Here is a 19,880-nt window from a genome sequence, read left to right as displayed (position 1 = left end):
GAGTCTGATCTAACCTCTTACTCTGTTTGAAATTCTCTTTTTCTTCCTTTAAAATTTTGTAGTCCCAGTGCTTGGGAGGCAGAGACAGGAGGATCACGCAGGTTCGAAGCCAGCCCCGCTGGCTTAAGAGACCTTGTTTCTGAATAAAATATAAAACACACTGCGGTCATGCAGCCTGCAGGGCTGTTTTCACCAGTTGGCTGGCAGTGTGACCCGCTTCAGACCTCACTTTGTAGGCGTGGGCTTCCACCTGGGTCCTGGAAGACACTCTCCATAAAGCTGATCTGTTTCCACGGCAGTGTTCTTGCCTATTGTCCCGGCCCAGGCTACACCTGACCCGCTGTGTGCAGCACACTCATCCACCTTTGCCATCGTCAGTGACAGTGACAAAATGACCATCACAGATCATTGTAATAATGAGTCAGGTCCTGCACTCTGTAGAGGTGCCACACGGAAGCCCATCTGCCTCCCACGGCTGGAGCTGGCCAGCAAGGGCAGCTCTGCGGTTCCTGGCAGGACACCTGCAGCCCCGCCCAACCCTGAGGAGGCACCTTCAGCTCCAGTCTCCTGGACCCCCTAGCCACTGGCCACGAAGCGCCCACGTGTGCTCCGATTGCTTCTCTAAACTTCAGAAAATATTTAGAAACTCGGGCTCAGTCTTCCTCAGTCCTTACTACCTGTCACCTCAGATGCCTTCAGTTCAGGGTCATATTCTTGACCACCCGGCACCTTAATCCCGTTTGTTCATTTATCCTCCCCACTTGGATGTTCTGGGCTCTGCTTCTCCAAAGCCAGCTCTTCACTCTCTGCTACGCCTAGAACTCCTACCACCGCACACCTTCCTACTTCTGAAGTGCGCACATATGGAGCTCTTCTCTCACCTCCACTTCCTGTCTCTCCCCCTTACTCATTCTCTCATTCATGTGTCTGTTCCTCTAAGGGAGGGCCTCTGGCCTCTGTCTACTCTCTAGCCTTCTGATACTTCTTAGTTTCACATTTCCCCCTTCATCCTGAACTGCTTGAGCTGTTTTCAACAGTCAGAGTTTCTTATGAGTAATCTCAATTCTGTATCCTCTTGGTTCCACTTAATCTTCCAGCAGAATTTTACCTCTAGATGATTATTCCCACTGCCATCTAATATTATTCCCAGTGCCATCCCACTGGAGCAGTGCACACAGGTATGGGGAGGTACTACTACACGATCATGGTTTCACATACCCGAAACAGCAGATTCACAGCGGGGAACTGCCACCTAAGTGTAACAGTTTTTCCAAGGTATTTAGTAATTCAGTTACTAGAATGCATGTATACTTTTGAGTCTTGTTCTTATCTGACATCTCTGCAGCATTGACATAATTCAACACTCATTTAGTCTTAGATTGATTTTTGTCTGAACCCATCCTTAACTGTATTTCCTAGAATTCTATTCTTTGCCCATGTAAATTGTTAATTTTCTGGGTAATTTCATATGCAGCATGATTAATAATCACATTGGAAGACCAAATCTCACTAATCTATAAATAAGCGAACTAGACACCTTTTTCTTTCTTTCCTTCTTTCCTTCCTTCCTTCCTTCCTTTCTTTCTTTCTTTATTTCTTTATTTCTTTATTTCTTTCTTTATTTCCTTTTTTATTTTGGTGGTACTGGTGTTCCTGGAAACCCTTCTACCTCTGGGCCACACTCCCAGACCTATTTTATGCTTTTTTATTTTTGGAAACAGGGTCTCTTAAGCCAGTGTGGCTGGCTTCAAACCTGCGTGATCCTCCTGTCTCCGCCTCCCAAGCGTGGGGATTATAAGCGTGCATCGCCGTGCCCGACTAGACACCTCTTTCTAAACTGCCCTATAAGCACTTCAGTCGTTGCTTTTAGAATAAACTCATATGTTTCACCCCCACTGTGTACACACACCATACGTACACGTGCGTGTGTGCATACTCCATAAACTTCACTTTTATGAAATAAAAGTTACTTCTTTTCTTTATTAAATGGCACAGATATTCTTGAATCATGAAATCCAGATAAAACTGGGTGTTTTCCTGGTTTATTTTTTTTTTTAGGTCACACTTTCAGTGTAATTTATTGCATTAGAAATTGATTTTCCTTATATCTATGCTTTTTAAAAATATTTTTACAAGTACTGCACAATAATTCTTTCTATGAAATTAATGGCCAGAAAATTCAAGGATTGAATATTAGACTGCACTAACCCCTTCCAGGACCCTGCTGAATTAATCTAATTTATGTAATTAAAGGAATAGACTTAGAATAGCAATGAGAAGAGAAAAGGAATGAGGAGGGGGTATTAAGCAACAGATGACAGCCTTCAATGAATTTCTAGAAGACAAAGCAGATGGGAACATGTTGACAGATAGAAGAGGTGGAAAGATTTACAGCTTGGAATGTGCTAGGAGGGAGCTGGAGGGATCTGGGAACAGGCCCGCCTATGGGAATCCCAGGAGACTCTGGGCCCAGAATTGGCAGGTACAATGGGATGGTGAGAGTGAGAAGTGGTACTGAAAAAGCAGATTAATTGAAGTCGTATATACAGAACAGTCTGCACCAGTTGGCACACCACCCCCCTCCCCACCCTGATGCTCAGAACAGATGTTGTCATCTAGGTTAAAGCCCTTATTCTGGCATTTGAAAAGTCCCATAATCTTGACAGCCAGCTCTTGCCCTAAAGTAGACACCCCCATTCTCCCCTGCTCCACACAGAATTTCTAGGTGGAGTTTTCATGCAGGAAAGAAACTGGAAAGCAGAGGAAACCCATATCAGCTTATCTGGTTTTTTTTTTTTTTTTTTTTTTTTCTTAAGAATCAGATCATTGAGTGGAATCAATACCATGAGACAAGACCAAGTACTACTGAGTTTCTTTTACCTCACAGAAATAAGCTCTGCAGAAATAGAAAAAATATACATGTATAGATTTATGTTATTCTTGGATTTAAGAAAATAGTATTTGTATAAAACTAAGAAGGGGATGCTATGAAAAAAGAACAGAGAAAAATATAAGAATAGAAAATTCACAGGGTTGTAGAGACCTCTGAGATGGTGCTATCAGCTTGCATTATCCTATGGGCCTCTCAAGGCCCTCACACAGCTCAGCACTCCACTCAGTCCTCCCCCACCCCAAGCCAGTATACCTGAACTAGTGCCCAAGGCCCTTGAGCCTGCGGGAGATAGATGAGCAGTCACCCGTGCTGAGCAGAGATGATGAACTTAAGTGCTGATGCTCGCCCAAGTTAAGAGCAGAGTTAATAGCACTGTGGTACAGTCTTGATTCATGGAAACCGCTCCTTGGTCCTAATACGCTCAAATGCTTCCAGAAGGAAGGATCCCAAGTGCAGGGGATGGCACCGTGTCCTCTGGTCAGCATGAAGAGCAATGTCGGCAGTCCTTTTGGATGACCTGGGCTCAGGCCTGCTAAGGGCGTGGGGCTCCCTGCTACATCTGTCTGGTTTGCAAGCAGCACAAGCCACTAATGCAGGCGAAGCCTATTATGGTCTGAAAACCACTGTGGCAGATTCAGTGGCAGCTCTCCACAAAATAGTCTGAGCTTTAACGACTAGCATGTGTTGCCAGGCTGAATGGGATAATGGTGTGCCTTGGCTGTGTCCATGATATAGGGAAAGATAAGAGATGTAAATGGTCCTGGAGGGCCCAGGAGATCCTGAGTTCAGCAATGCGTGTAAATTTCTCCTTTTCTGCTCCTGATTCCACAGGTGAGCCCTGAGCTTCAGATAGTAGTTTAGGATAATTTTTCCTGTTGCCTATCCTTTCTAGATAGTCATGTGAGCCCATTTATGTTATGATCACATTTGAACTCTATTTGGGGGGTATTTTCTTATTGTGATGGGTCCTCAAGCTTAATGAAGGTATAGCCACCTAAAATTTAGGAAAGAAAGAAATCCAGATCTAACTGAATATAGCACAGTATCAAAGAATCTTTAAGGGAGGTTGTGGGAAAGAGAAGGGTGTGTTGCCTCTGCTGTAGTGACACTGAGACCAGAGGTGTGTGTATATTCCTGACACATGCTTTTGCAGGGTTCTCTCACCAGCATGAGCAGAGGCTCACATCTCTGCCAAAGCCTGTCATGGTGCGTTTGAAATGGTTTAATAGGTATCAGTGTCCTGCTCTGGCTCCTTTAAAGAGAACACTGGAAGAGCAAGATAGAGAATGGCTTTCTGTTCTTTGATGGCTTTGAGTTCTAGCCGTCTAGGCATGTAGTCATGCTGGATAATGGGTTATCAGGAATCCTTAAATCTGTGCCTCTGAAAATCCAGTCTGGAGATAAAGTTATGTCAGTTATTCTGATGGTTTCTTTTCTGTTTTTTGTTTGTTTGTTTGTTGTTGTTCTGGGCATGAAACCCAGAAGAGGCATTCCATCTCTAAGCTACACCTCCAGCCCAGTTTTTATTCTTTAATTTGAAACAGGGTCTCACTAATCCTCCTGTCTCAGCCCAAGAACTGGGATTACAAGTGTGTGCCACAAGTGCCCAGCTACTGGCTTCTTATAGTTGAATAAAAATAAAGGCCGGGCATGGTGGCACACACTTGTAATCTCCACATTTGTAGGCTTTGACAGGAGGATCACGGTTCACTGACAGCCTCAGCTACTACTTAGTAAGGCCCTTTACAACTCAGTGAGATCCTGGTTCAAAATCAAAGAATAAAAATAGGGTTGGGGGTGAGCTCAGAGGTAGAATACCTCTGGGTTCCATCCCCGTTAGCCCCCCCCCCAAAAAAAAAGCAAAAACATTAAACTCTATATGTGTGTGTGTACAGTCATATGTGTAGATATGTATGTGTGTGTATATACATATTTACTAGCGGGATATGTTTTTATATGTATGTATGTGTGTATATGCATATATACACATCTACATATATAGTAACTGATATATATATGTATAGTAGCTGAATAAAGTTAAAGGACATGTATATTCACATATCCACATATATATGTGTGTGTATGTGTATACATATATATGTGCATATATGTATGTGTGTATTTCTTTATGGTGCTGGGGATTTAATCCAGGGGCATTTACCTATGAGCTACACTTTCAGCCCGAGTTTTTATTCTTAATTTTTTAAACAGGGTCTCACTAAGTTGCAGAAGGCCTCACTAAGTAGCTGAGGCTGGCTGCAAACCTGGATCCTCCTGTCTTTAGCCTCCCAAGTACTGAGATTACAAGCATGTGCCATCACGCCCAGCTGTTTGTATTTATATAGTAACTGAATAAAGTTAAAGAAAGTCTCCAGAAAGTAGAAAAAAATAAAGACTAATAAAAAATAACATGGAAGACCAATCTAGGAGACTTTACAGGATCTCAGAGAAAGGAGAAAATAGAATGGAAAATTATCTAGAATAAAAGAACAATATCAGAATGAAAGTTTTCAAGCTCAAAGAGCCCACTGAATATCTGATATAGTTTTTTAAAAAAAGCCAGGACCTAGACCTGTCAGTGTGAACCTAACCCATGAAGTTAATGAGAAGACTTGACTTTTCCTACAAAGAAATAAGAATTAGAGTGGCAACAGTTTAGCAGAAGCCAGAATGCTGGTAAGTCATTCAATAGGACATTTAAAGCTTGGAAGGAAGTTGATTTGAGCTTAGTATTCTGCACCCAGCCAAACTCAGTTAAGGATGCGGGAAAAACTGAAAACATTCAGACATTCCAGGGACTCTGAGGATTATTCTCATTTCTTTGGATGTGGCTGGAGGAGATGTTCTAGCAAAATGAGGGAGCAAAGTTTGGGAGCTGGGACTCAGTGGCTGGAGAGTGCAGGACAGCGGCAGTGGAGCCATTGTTTGTGACTGTGCAGCCAGCCTGGAAGCAGCAAGACCCAGTTTGAGCAGCGGAGAAAGTGTTCCAGGGGAAGGTCTCGGAGTGAAAGAAATAGCAGCTTTGTCTCTTCAAGAAAAAAAAATGGTAATTGTATGCTGCTTCAACCAAAATCTATGTTAAAGCTTTAAAGCAAATATGAAATAAACGTGAGTTCATATTTCAGGTACTAATGGAGCTGAGGAAAGATAAAATTGTATAGTGCTTGGAAACCACTTACAAAGGGTGTAGAAGAAAGGACTGTGAGCTTTGTACTTGGCAGAGCAATGAGAATTGCTTGCATAGTCCCAGCAGTGTGGACGGATTGCTTCCAACTAAGGATGAAACTTGGTGCTGCACCTGGTTGTTGTGCAAGACAGTAAAACTCTTAACATCTGATTATAATGAAGGGGAAAGGAAGAAGCAAAGGCATTAGTGCTCATAATCCAGTGGGAGAGAGCACAGTATCTGGAACGAGGCCATCTGGTGGTGAAGGTCTCTCCACTCCCTGCCAGTGCGATGGTAGGCAGGATTCTTGACTCCTGTACAATGGCAGAGGAAGCTTGTGAGCATTAATGCATGTACAATATTGTGTGCCCATAGTACGCATTAGAGACGAGAGAATTCTCAACTTATAGATTCAGAATTCAAGAGATATATTTTAAAACTGGTGAAAGAAATCAAATTTCAAATGTAACCAGTAAAAGAACCAAACCAACATAGGGAAGGTTTAGTTTAGTTTAGTTTTTTTAACTGGTGAAGTTTCGTTTAAGTGATCAATATCCTCACTTTCATAATGAGGAGTTGACATATCTAAAATTACTAAATTATCTGTAGCATTAGAATTTTCAAGACTGAATCCCTTTATAACCTAGAAATGGAACAGGACTCAAAAATCAAAAACTCTGAGGAAGAAGAGTGACAAATTTGACTTCTTTTGAACTAAGTAACATGAAGTCTGCTTAGGGGAAAATCTCCAAGGTCATTAGAAACAGGAACTTGGAAAAAGTATTTGTAGCTCATATCAAATGCAGAGGATTAATATCACTAGTATTCAAAAACAAAAGAACAATCACAGGAAATCTCTTAAGAGATGCAAAAGTAATTCACAAAATAGAAATAATGAGTCTTAAACATAATAATGAATATTCAGATTTTTTTGTTTTAAGGGAACTGCAGCTCTTAATATTCATTGAGACGACAGTTTACCTTATAGATCATCAAATATATAGCTATAAGCTGTGCATCATGGCGCACACTTGTAATCCCAGTGCCTGGGAGGCTGAGACAGGAGAATCTTGGGTTTGCAAACAGTCTCAGCTACTTAGTGAGGCCCTCCACAACTTAGACCCTGTTTCAAAATAAAGAATAAAAAATAGGGCTGGGACTTTAGCTCAGAGGTAGAATACCCCTGGGTTCCATCCCCAGTACTGCAAAAATAAAATTTTATTCTAAATAAAATTAAAATATAAAATATATACAATTATATATAGCTTAAGTTGATAATATATTTGGCTGCTGAGGTCATGGGCCAGGTAAACACACTCAGGCATTTTCTGGTAATGCAGACCTGTATGGAGGCGAATTGGACAGTATCTGGCCAAAGTTAATGTTCATTCACCCCTTGACCTAGCATTCCCGTTTCAGAGAATCTGTCTCAAAGGTCTACTGACAGAAGTACAAAAAGGTATGTGAATAGCATTATTTATTGCAGCATTATAAACTAAAAGATTAACACAAACCAAATGACCATCAACATGTGAGTGACTTGTTGAATATACTATAGTATGTCCACAAACTGAGTATTATGCAGCTTTAGAAAGTCATGAAAAAAAGTCCCATATGTTGCTATGGATTGATGCCAGCATGTACTTACTAAGCAAAAAAAAAAAAAAAGAAAAGAAAAATATAAAATGACCCATACAGGAAACCACCAGTAACTGGCTGAATTATACCTCTTCTCAGCTATATCTGAAGTCTTTCGAGATGGGTTGGGTTGAAGAGGTCATCAGTGCAGGCCCTAATGCAGTCTAACTGCTAACCTGAGAGGAAGAGGAACTTTGGACACAGGCTGGGACGAGGCCGTGTGAGGGCACTGGTCTGCAAGCCAAGGAGGGAAGCCTGTGTTCACCTTCGCCTCCAGGCCTGTGAGGAAGTAGAGTCTCTGATATTTTATTATGGCAGTCTTAGTGCTACACTGTCATCTAAGAAAGCAGAGAACGTTAAAAAATAATATGTATGTACACTTATACAATAGTTTTTAATTTTTTAAAAGTGAGGATATGCCGGGCGTGGTGGTGCACGCTTGTAATCCCCGTGCTTGGGAGGCTCCCGCAGGAGGAACGTGCAGGTTCTAAGGTAGCCATGCTGGCTTAAGAGACCCTGTTTTCAAATTAAAAAAAAAAAAAGAATAAAATAGGTCTGGGAGTGTAGTCCAGAGGTAGAAGAGTTTCTAGGAACCCCAGTACCACCACCACTAATAATAATAATAATAATAATAATAATAATAATTTTTTTTTTTTTTTTTTTTTGGTGGTGGTGGTACTGGGGTTCCTGGAAGCCCTTCTACCTCCGGGATACACTCCCACGGGCTACACTTCCAGACCTATTTTTTTTACCTTTTTATGTGGAAACAGGGTCTCTTAAGCCAGCAAGGCTGGCTCTGAACCAGCGGGATCCTCCTGTCTCTGCCTCCCAAGCGTGGGGATTACAAGTGTGCACCACCACGCTCAGCTAATTTTTTAAAAGTGAGGTTATAAGCCAAAGACAAATTAAAAACTGGTTTTATATAGAGAGGGAACAAGAGGGAAAATGAATGAAAGCTAGACTTCCTTAAAGGGTACTTTGTTTTGAGGTTACTGGGGATTGAACCAGGGATGTTACTTCTCTGAACTATACCCCAGCCTATTTTATTTTGAAACAGAATCTCCCAAGTTACCACAGAGTGGGCTTGAACCCCATAGTCATCCTTATTCTGCCTCCCAAGTACTGGAATTACAATTGGGAGCCTCTGTACTTGACCTGTATTTAGTTTGACTTTAGAATTGTGTAAATGTTTTATATGACTGAAACAAAATTAACAAGAACTAGAGAAAAAGAGCCAGGCAAAGTGGAGCATTCCTGTAATCCCAGTACATAGAAGGCTGGGACAGGAGGACCAATGGTTTAAGACCAGCCTGGGAAACTGAGCATGCTCTGTTTCAAAATTAAAAATAAAAATAAAATAAGAAGCCTGATGTGGTGGCACACGCTTGTAATCCCCGTGCTTGGGAGGATCGCACAGGTCTGAAGCCAGCCTCAGCTACTTCTCAGCAACTTAGACACTGTTTTCAAATAAAATATAAAATAGGCCTGGGATATAGCCTGGAGGTAGAAAGCCCCTGGGTTCTACCCCCAGTACCACACACACACACAATAAATAAAAATAATAAAATAGGGATGGGTATGTAGCTCAGAAGTAGAATGCCCCTGAGTTCAGGCTCCAGGTTACCCCCCGCAAGGGAAAAAAAAATAGGAAAAAGAACAATCCTAAAATTGAAAGCAAAATGAAATAAATCTTCCTGTTTTAGTTTAATACTTTTAATTTCACTAAGAATGTTTTCAAACCTGAAATTTGAGTATAACTGTGTGGCCTAAATCTTAAGGACAAATAACGGCAAAGAAATGATGAGCAATACGAAGCATTCATAGTGTCCTTAGGAATCAAGACTTCACTGAGAAACGAAAGATGCAAAAAAATAATGGAACCCAGGAGCTTTCTACCTCTGAGCTGCGCCCCTATCCCTATTTTTTATTCTTTATTTTGAAACAAGGTCTCACTGAGTGGCAAAGGGCCTCACTGAGTAGCTGAGGCTGGCTATGAACCTGATCCTCCTGTCTCAGTCTCCCAAATGCTGGGATTACAAGTGTGTGCCCAGCTAAAGATAAACTTTTAAATCAAGGAAATTTTAAGCTCGATTTAAGATTCAGTTTGATAGAATTATCTACATGGATTCTTTGTGTTTTTTTATTTAAAAGCATTTCCTCTGTCACTGATAAGTTTTAAAATGAGCACGCCAGCTGGGCGTGGTGGCGCATGCTTGTAATCCCCATGCTTGGGAGGCGGAGACAGGAGGATTGCGCAGGTTCGAAGCCGGCCGCGCTGGCTTAAGAAAGTCCCTGTTTCCAAATTTAAAAAAAATATAAAGTAGGTCTGAGAGTGTAGCCCAGAGGTAGAAGGGCTTCCAGGAACCCCAGCACCACCAAAAAAAAAAAAAAAAAAAGTATTCCACACAACTGGATTGTCTGCAGTATACTAGTTAAAAGGACCAGGGTCAGCCGGGCATGGTGGCGCACACTTGTAATCCCAGTACTTGAAAGGCTGAGACAGGAGGATCATAGGTTTGTGGCCAGCCTTAGCTACTTAGTGAGGGCTGGGGGTTTAGCTTGGAGGTAGAATGCCACTGGGTTCAATTCCCAGTACCAAAAAAAAAGGGATCAGGGTCCAGTGATGAAAGGTTCATTTCATATTTGCAACAGTAAATGTAGAAAGTGAACCATCAAAATACAGAGAAGGAAACGTAAAATCACCAGGTTTATGTTAAAGGACACAAAATTGTTTTGAAGCGACTTCTGCTGATGAAAGATAAGACCATTGGACTATCAAATAATGATTGCAGTGTGCTGAAATACAAACATGACTGATGAAGTAATGTATGTGTTCACTGCGACTTTTTTTTTTAAATTAGTGGTCCCCTTAAGCTTACTAGTGTGCCAAGTCACTTTTCTGAAAACTGGAAAGAAAAGCTCGAGTTCTATTTTAGGTTAATAGCTTGATAATGGAAAAGTTCTTTATAGAAAAGTTTCAGCTAGTAATTATTTAAAAAAATGTTCATCTCAGGTGCTAAAATCATTAGGTAAAGGTTGATTGTCCAACAGAGGCAACTTGTTAAAGGGAAAAAATATCTGCAAACCATGCATCTGAGAAAGGATGTACAAACTATATAAGAAACTCAATGAATAGCAAGAACCCCAACTTAAATTTGGGCAAAGGACCTGATATACGTTTCTTTTTCTTTTCTTTTCTTTTCTTTTTTTTTTTTTTTTTTTTTCTTTTAGTACTGAGGATGGAACCCAGGGACATTCTACCTCCATGCTACACCCCCAGCCCTATTTTTTATTCTTCATTTTGAAACAGGGTCTCACTGAGTTGCAAAAGGTCTTACTAAGTAGCTGAGGCTGTCTTCAAACCGTAGTCCTCCTGTCTCAGCCTCCCAAATGTTGGGATTACAAGCGTGCGCCACCACGCCTGGCCTGAATAGACATTTCTCAAAAGAATACATAGAAATAGCCAACAGGTGCCTGGAAAAATGTCCAGCACCACTAATCAGGGAGCTGGAAATGAAAACTGCAATGAGATATTTCACAATTAGAAGATAACAAGTGCTGCTGAGGTTGTTATAGAAATAGAACCCTCATACACTTCTGGTGAGAATCTGAATTAGTGTAACTATTATGGAAACACTGGTGGTCTGCATAGTTTACAGGTCCAGCAGTCCCACTTCCGCATATGTCTCCAAGGGAAGTGAAAGCAGTGTGTCAGAAGTTATGTTCTCGCGCGTTGGTGAAACGTAGTTCATAGTGGCCATGCTGTGGAATTAACCAGTGTCCATTGAAAGCTGAATGAATAAGGAAAACATTGTGTATGTACACAATGAAATACTACCCAGGCATAAAAAGAAACCCCGTTATTTGGAACATGATAGCTTAACCTGGAGGACATTATGCTAAGTGAAAAAGCAGCTGCTTGACCTCACCTGTAGAATTTTTAAAGTCAGATTTATAAAATCAGAGTAGAAATGGTGGTTACTAGGGACTGGTAGCCTGGAGGAAGTTCTGGAAATCTATTGAATAGCATGGTGATTGCTGTATATGACCATTCCATGTGTGTTGGCCATTCCATGTGCTGACTCGTTAACTCCCCGGCTCAGTGTGGGGTATGCTCTTATTTTCATTTTGCAGAGGAGAATGAGGTAGAGTTGAGGCTTTTAGGTTTATACAGCAGCGAAGTGGCAGGTGCGATTCACCAGAGTCAGATGGTTCTGACTCATGTGTCAACCCCACCGTAGGGTTTTTCTTTTCTCTTGGCTTCCACATCCATTGAGCAGAACAGTCTCTCCCCAGCTGTCCCATGGAATGTCAATGGATGTTCCACGAAAAGTATATTTAATGGAAAAATTAAATTTATAACCTGCCACTTTCCTATGTATAGAGATAATTTCTACTGAGAACTCAGAGAGGCTTATGTTAAATGTGTGTTTTATATCACCAAGAGGAACATTCATCTTGTAGCATGCTAAAATTACTTTTTTTTTTTTTTTTTTTTTTTTTTTGGTGGTACTGGGGATGGAACCCAGAGGCCTTCTACCTCCGGTTACACACCCCAGACCTATTTTGTGTTTTGTTTGGAAACAGGGTCTCTAAATCCAGCTGAGTCTGGCTTCGAACCTGCGCGATCCTCTTGTCTCTGCCTCCCAAGCACAGGGATTACAAGCATGCGCCACCACACCCTGCTTGTGTCTTGTTTTTCCGAGATATCTTTAGCTATTTCAAGGAACACTGATCTGCGTGCGCCATTTCTGTGCCCTTCGGTCTCCTTCATACCACTCGATCTGCGCCATTTCTGTGCCCTTCACACCACTACTTTCACCTGAGTCTTTGTATGCGGTCCCAGAGCTCCCTCCACAGCACAAGGTCGAGGGCATACACCTGAGCACCACATGGCGCCTCCTCCAGATCCCCAGGCTCTGCTTCTGTTGCTCCTGGCTGGACATAGCGGTCCCCGGCTAGGAGTGAGGTGCCGCCTCACTTTGAGTTTCTGTTTACACACTTTCTCAGTTCCTGCTAGAGCATTCAGAACTGAATGTAATTCTGCATCCCAGTAAGTTAAAGTCATTTTAATTTTTACAGATACCCACATTTAAAAAATTAGTCCCAGGCTTTTGTCCCCCATCTTTTCTTAAAAAGATTTCTGTTAAAATCCATCTTGCCCGGCATGGTGGCGCATGCTTGTAATCCCTGCGCTTGGGAGGCGGAGACAGGATCGCGCAGGTTCGAAGCCAGCTGTGCTGGCTTAAGAGACCCTGTTTCAAAATATAAAATAGGTCTGGGAGTGTAGCCCGGAGGTAGAAGGGCTTCCAGGAACCCCAGTACCACCAAAAAAAAAAAAAAAAATCCATCTTGTTGTGACCCCTATGTTGCAGTACTATGGATTGAACCTCATGTACACTGGGCAAGCTATACCTGAACTCCCTTTTTTGAGGTACTGGGATTGAACTTGGGCATTCTACCTCTGAGCTACACCCCCAACAAAATAGAACATAAAATTGGGTCTCGCTAAGTTGCTGAGCGTAGCCTCAAATCTATGATCCTCCCGTCTCAGCTTCCTAAGTACTGGGTGTATTCTGGATTATAGGTGTATGCCTCTATGCCTGGTTGTGACATCCATTTTAAACTTGATTAAACCGTTGGTTGTTTGCATCAGTTCATCTGGATTTTTATTGTCTAGTTTTTGGCTTACCTACTGTTCACATTGTGTCTAAGTGGGAGACAGCCTCCCTCGCATTTCAGTAGGTGGCCGTGCTGTCTTAACCATGGGTTGCCGCAACCACATCCTCGTTGCAAATGTCTTAGGTTCTACTTATCTGATGTGTTTTCCCTCATCCAGCACTTATTTTGACAAATGCTTTGTAGAAATGGAAGAAGCTACTGTGTGGTTCATATTTTGAGTTGTGCTTTTTATTTTGTTTGACTTTAAGTTAACTTACTCCCTACCTGTCCCTAAGATTTTAAATGGAATAATTGATCCTAAGTTTTTCTGTAAAATTTATCTTTTAAAAAATCACTGTATGAAAGACAGAGATGTAGAAACTAAAGGGTAAAAATTGTACATGGTACTCTCTCTTCCTCAAATGCAGTATTTTAATGCATCTTAACAGGTTTTAAAGAGTTGCAGAAAGAAGAAAGGAAGGGGAAAGAAAAGTGTTGAGAAATCTTTATATGGGGAAAGAGACATCGCTTCCAAGAAGCCCCTCCTGAGCCCTATTCCTGAGCTGCCTGAGGTCTCCGAGCCCACACCTTCGCCTCCCGGCCTCCGAAGGGCATATCCAGGTAGCCCAGCCTTGTCCCCTAGGAACGTCTTCTCTCTCTTCTCCCTCCTTGTTGTTCTTTCACATTTCCTTTCTATCTCCCATTCGTTATATAGAGAGCACAGAAATAGAAGCAGCAGATTTCCTCCGTACAGAGAGAATTTTAAGTAAAGGAAGCTGGGAACTTTAGGTGGCTTAGACTATTTTCAGACTCCTATGGAAGCTCTGGATCCTCCGGAAAAACTCACAAAATTTGTTTGTTTTTGCAGTTTTGGGAATTGAACTTAAGGACACTCGACCACTGAGCTACACTCCCAGTCTTGTTTTTTATTTTGAGACAGGCTGAACTTGAATTTCCAATCCTCCTGGCTCAGCCTCCAATTAGCTGGGATTGCAGGTGTAGTGCTGTTCATCTTCTTTTTGCTTCTTAAAGTATTTCTTAAACTAAAATGAATTACATTTGGTTGTGTGGTCTTTCATTGGAAGTAAGTGAGCTGCCCGGCGTGGTAGCACACCGTTTGTAATCCCAGTATTTGGGAGGCTAAAACAGGAGGATGGTGAGTTTGCGGCCAGTCTCAGCTACTTAGTGAGGCCCTCTGCATCTCAGTGAGACCCTGTTTCAAAATAAGAAACAGGGCTGGAGAGTGTAACTGGAGTTTAGAATGCCCCTGGGTTCCATTCCCAGTACTGAAAAGAAAAAAAAAAAAAGCAAATGAGCTGATGGTCAGTAACAGATAAATCTTAGATGAGTTGAGCACAAAAATGAAAAAAAAGCAGACTTAACAATATCTTGCCCCACCAGGCATGGCGGCACATGTTTGTAATCTCAGCATTTGTGAAGCTGAGACAGGAGGTTTGCAGTTTGTGGACAGCCCAACTACTTACTGAGGCCCTTTGTAACTCAGTGAGACCCTGTTTCAAAATAAAGAATAAAAAATAGGGCAGGGGGTGTAGCTCGGAGGTAGAATGCCCCTGGGTTTCCATCCCTAGTACCGCCAAAAAAAAAAAAATCTTGCTGTTTGAAGTTTGGATTGATTGATATCTTGTAGAAATAATATTTATAAATTGAGCTTGATTACCTTGAAAGTTTTTGTTTTTCAACAAAGATCAAGTTAATATCTTAGATCAAAAATAGATTATAGTTGCTTCTAGTTAGGAATGTTTAACTTGTAAAAACCCTGCATCATGCTGAATATAGTAAGGCTATGTTCATTTGGTCGTTGCTTTTTCTATAGCCATTTTTATTATTTTTTTTGTGTGTGTGTGGGGGGGGGGGTCTGGGGATGGAATCCAGGGCATTTGACCTCCAAGCTATACCCCCTGCCCTATTTTTTATTCTTTATTTTGAAACAGGGTCTCACTGAGTTGCAGAGGTCCTCACTAAGTAGCTGAGACTGTTGGCAAACTGCAATCCTCCAGTCTCAGCCTCCCGAATGCTGGGATTACAAGCGTGTGCCACCATGTCCAGCTCTATAGAATTATTTTTAAAATAGCTGGCTTCATCAAGCATCAGGTATTATAGCCTGCTTTCCATTGCAGCATCTTGCACAGACTTAAGAGTGTGTAGGATCTGAGGTGCGTGGCGTGCCTACAGCTCTGGACTCCTGTTTCCACTCAGTTCTCATGCCCACCCCCAGGCACGGGCCCTGGCCTGACCCTTGCCCTGCTTTCCATGTGAGGCTCCCTGGCGTGGGGGCTGTCAGTCCATTTCTTTCCAAGAAAGCTCTTTGAATACCTGAAACGTTCGTTATCTATAACCAATGCTATCTCCTAATAAAAGGGCTTAACGCAGTTCATTTTCTTTCTTTCTCTTTATTGTGTATGTGCCCCTCTCCCTTCCTCTGTCTCTCTCTGCATTACTTTCTTTTCTCCCTCTTTTCATCTCCCCTATCTTCTTTTTCTACTATGTTGAATTTTGTGAAAAACACATAAGTAGATATAAAGAGCTCAGCCAACACCTTTGGCTCACACTGAGTGGACCCTGACCTATAGTCACCTCTTGGTTTGTGTGACATGATTTTTAAGTACCCTAGTTAGAGATATATTTTCAATTTGAAACATTATTTTTGAACTTTTGACAGTTTAGGATAGTATGTCTTCCAGTTTTTTGTTATGTTTAAAATGTTTTATACTCATCTGGCGAATTAAAAACATTTTCTAAGATAACAGGTGAGGTGGTTTCTAATAGTCTGAGATTTAGTACTGAGCACTAAAATCTGAATCCATTTAGGATCTGTTACCTACTAGTCTTGATGACTTTTTTTTTCCTTTACCTATGAACTGTCAGAAACAAGTGAAAGGTTCTACCTGGCAGTTTACCTGGAGGGCGGAGCTCAGTGAGATTGGGAGCAGGGCGGGTGTTTAGAACAGTGAGGCAGGCGTGCTTTACCTGGGGTCCCGTGAGCTCGATAGAGAACATGAGAACTGGATGTGGTGTTAAGCCCTCATTTCCTCCATAATTCCACAGTTCCTCTCCTATTTCAGAGGAGATAATGATAGAAGAGTCTTAGAAGCATGATGTTGCCCATTTTTATTAATTTATTTTCAGGGAAATGGGCTGCCTCGTGCTAATGGACCTTATAGTGTGGGAAGTGGGTTAGAATAGAGGAAGCCATTTGAGATACTGGCCTCATTTTCAGGATCTAAGGTTGTGTGCTTTGTCCATTCATGCGTTGAATACCTGTTTTCTTAACCTTGGACTGGGGAAGAGCTAAGAGGATGGATAGAGACAAGCACAGTGTAGTGTTTGGTTTGTAGGTCTAGTAATTTTTAAAAGTTTAAAACACAATGTAAGAGGACACAGACAGTAAGGCACCTTTTTAATAAACTTAAGATTTATTTCCATGTTACCTTTTAATTAAATTTCAACTTATTTACATGCCCACAGATGATTGCAACTCAAATTGTAAACTGGAAGCGAAGCCTCATAAAATTCCAGTTAAAAGAAACTGTCTTTTTCCAAACCCAGAAGAGGTGCATGTGCCTCGGGGCCCTGATCAGTCTGCTGTGTATGGACTCTGCCACTCTCCCGTGCACACCTGCCCGCTGCCCGGTGGTGCTACCTCTGATGAAGAGGTGAATACTAATCCCACAGACACTGAAGCCAGTAGAAACATTCCAAAGGCGGAAGATAGGCCGGAAAGTGAAATAGAGCCAAAAACTGAGGCCAGGACTGAAAACAGCCGCATGTCTTGTGCCCCCATGACCACAGGACACATTGTGTCACATAACCCAGAACCAGATTTTATTCTGCAGGGCCAGGAATTTTCTGCTGCTGGTCAAAATGCAGCAGAAAGATATAAAATTTTAGAAGATATAAAATGTGAGAAAAAGGATGGCTTCTTAGTAGCTACAGAGGGGGAACTGCAGTACAATCATCCTATGTCTGATTCACAAAATGGATTTAATTGTTTAGAAGATGTACAAATGGAGAAGGTGAAAGAATCTAAGAGCCACAGTGACGACTCAGGAAGAAAACCTGCAGAAAATAGCAGCGTTACAAGTTGTGTAGCGAGGAAACACAAAAGACGCTCTATGTGTTACTCGGACAGTTGGAATTTACATTTGGAAGAAAACAGCAATCACAAACCTTCCTACAGCGTGGGAAGCTCTGTGGAAATTAGTTTCGAGCATACTGAACTGTGTAAAGATTTATCTGATGCCATCGAGCAAACCTTTCAGAGAGCAGATCGTGAAACCAAAGTGCGACGGAGCACGAGGCTCCAGAAAGATTCGGAAAACGAAGGGCTTGTGTGGCTGTCACTTCCACTTGCTTCCGCTGCCCAGAGGCCCAGGAGGAGGACCGTGAGCACACTGGACAGCAGAGGACTTGCAAGCGCGTTCCCCAGAGGAGAGACTGTGCCCTCCAGACAGAACCTGGGTGCGAGGGCCTCAGCACCAGCTGAAGAGGGCAGCCAGGGTCCAGCCGCCAAGGGGTCTTGTTTACCTGTGAAGAGAAGGAAGAGCCTTTGTGCATCTACACTGGAGAGTACTCAAAATACCACTCAGCCAACACGCTTCCCGAGAAGAGCCTCTCTAAAGATAGAAAGCCCTGAGCTGACCTCCAAAGGGCTGGCCGCAGCGGAGAGCACGGGCAATAGCTGACCCTTCCCCAGGGCGTCTGGCAAGAGAGGAGGGGACCATCCGCGCTCGGCTTGCTCCAGAGCTGCTTCCCTTCCTGCTCCCAGCCTCTGCACGTCAGTGCCTCACAGATTTCAAATAAATAAAATCATTCAAGTTGAACCAACTTGTAAGTGCAAACAAGTGAGTTCTTTCATCATTCAAAAAGAAAACATCCTATTAAGTATGTTCCTCTTCCCCCAGTGGCAATTACTGTTATTAGTATTTTGCTCAAAGAATTGTCTTTTTTCCCAACAATCTTTCTTGTAAGTACATTTTATCACCGAAGGTTTAGACTCTTGTCAAAAGCATCCTTTACAACTGTAGTTATATCTCACGTGTTCTGTTTTCGTTTCTTTTGTAAAAGACAAATTGATAAAAAATAGTGGAACTTCATGAAAATGAAGGTACTATTAATAGGAGACTTAAAGTAGAGTGTTATGCATTTTTATATCATAATATGTGAGAAAAAATGGTTACATTTTTTAATAAGAAAAAGGAAATTATGAAAGTTGCATTCTCTTTGGGTTCAGTTTAAGAGAATTTCCAATGACTTGCTTTGTCTCTTTCAAATTAAAGTTTTACTTCTATAGTAAAATCAAATCTTAAATGTGAATTTTCAGAAAATTCTTTGAATAACCAGAATTTTGTAAATCTATCATAAATGAATATGCAATTTAGAAATAGCTCTAATATGAAAGCGTTTTTCAAACAAGATTGTTCTGTGCTTTGTTGGTGGGAGGGAGAGGCTGGAGTTTGCTGAAAAGAGAGCAGTTTAGTCTTTTAAAGACTGGACTCCTTCATTCAAATTAGTCAGAAGGTAATTTGGGGTTTCTCCCATGGCTTGCTGTTAAAGATTTTTTGAAAAGCAGGAACTTACTTGCAGGGCCTCTAGAAAATTAGTTTACTGACATGAAGTTGGTCACTGATGTCTTTAGATGCATTTCCCGGCATTCTTGTTTCGTAACATCACTTGTCTACCTTTCTCTGGTTAAGCTGGTGCAACATTCTCTATGTCTGTTTTGTTGACAGTAGTTTGAAAATCGAAATTGCTCTATAGCTAGAATTTGTGAATGCACATAAATCACTGTATCATTAAACAATTGTCTCTGAAATCCTTTAAATCATTAAGCTCTCCCTGGCCATGATAGCAGAAACATGTTAACAAATAGAGCTCCCTATAAATAACACAGCAGGGAAGAAAGCCCCTGCGGAGCGGCCATTTCCCCTTGTAGATGGAGACTCCGTGTTACCTCCCTGGCACCAGCAGGTCTGGACTCCTGCTGCTCAGGACTAATGTATTTTACATTAACACTCCAAGCAATTCCCAGTTTCTTCTGCTCAAGGGTGGATTGTTTAAAATTTTCTTTTATCTTTACATGTAAATTATTTACGGGCCTTCCTCCCCATACATGGTTTGGTATGGTTGTCAAATCAGTACCACTGAAAACAAATGAAAAAAGAACAGTTAATTTACTGTGAACCTTTCTGGTTTGGGTAACATAAAAAGAAAAAAAAAACTTTTTAGACACTTAAGTGTTAAACAATTTTTGTATTTCTCTTTTTTCAAGTGAAGGCTACAAGCTACCAATTACTACCTTGCCCCTCTTCTATGTTATGTTAGTATATCAGCTTAACTGTATTTGAATTTAAAAAAAATCACATGCTTTGTTTTACTTCTCAAAAGTGCTAATGAGTATGAGAAAAGTGTTTTCTTCATGTGTGGTTTGGCATAGCTTTTCCAGTGTAGACTTATCATTTTCTAACACCTACAAATAAAAATATAAATACACTTTACAAGTCC

The 19,880-nt window shown here is 41.5% G+C and overlaps 1 protein-coding gene across 1 annotated transcript in view; it reads left to right on the top strand.

The window, feature by feature from the left end:
• CDCA2 (cell division cycle associated 2) overlaps positions 1 to 18,061 on the top strand; it is a gene marked incomplete at both ends in the record, with an annotated part of 47,131 nt that extends 29,070 nt beyond the window's left edge. Inside the window, 2 exons of the mRNA XM_080710205.1 lie at positions 13,808 to 13,979; positions 16,926 to 18,061. Coding sequence (XP_080566331.1) covers positions 13,808 to 13,979; positions 16,926 to 18,061 — 1,308 coding nt within the window. The remainder of the gene's footprint in view (positions 1 to 13,807; positions 13,980 to 16,925) is intronic.
• Positions 18,062 to 19,880: the final 1,819 nt, after the last annotated feature.

Source organism: Muscardinus avellanarius (assembly GCF_963383645.1).
Source record: "Muscardinus avellanarius genome assembly, chromosome: 14".
NCBI lineage: Eukaryota > Metazoa > Chordata > Mammalia > Rodentia > Gliridae > Muscardinus > Muscardinus avellanarius.
This window is presented reverse-complemented; position numbering and strand designations above follow the sequence as displayed.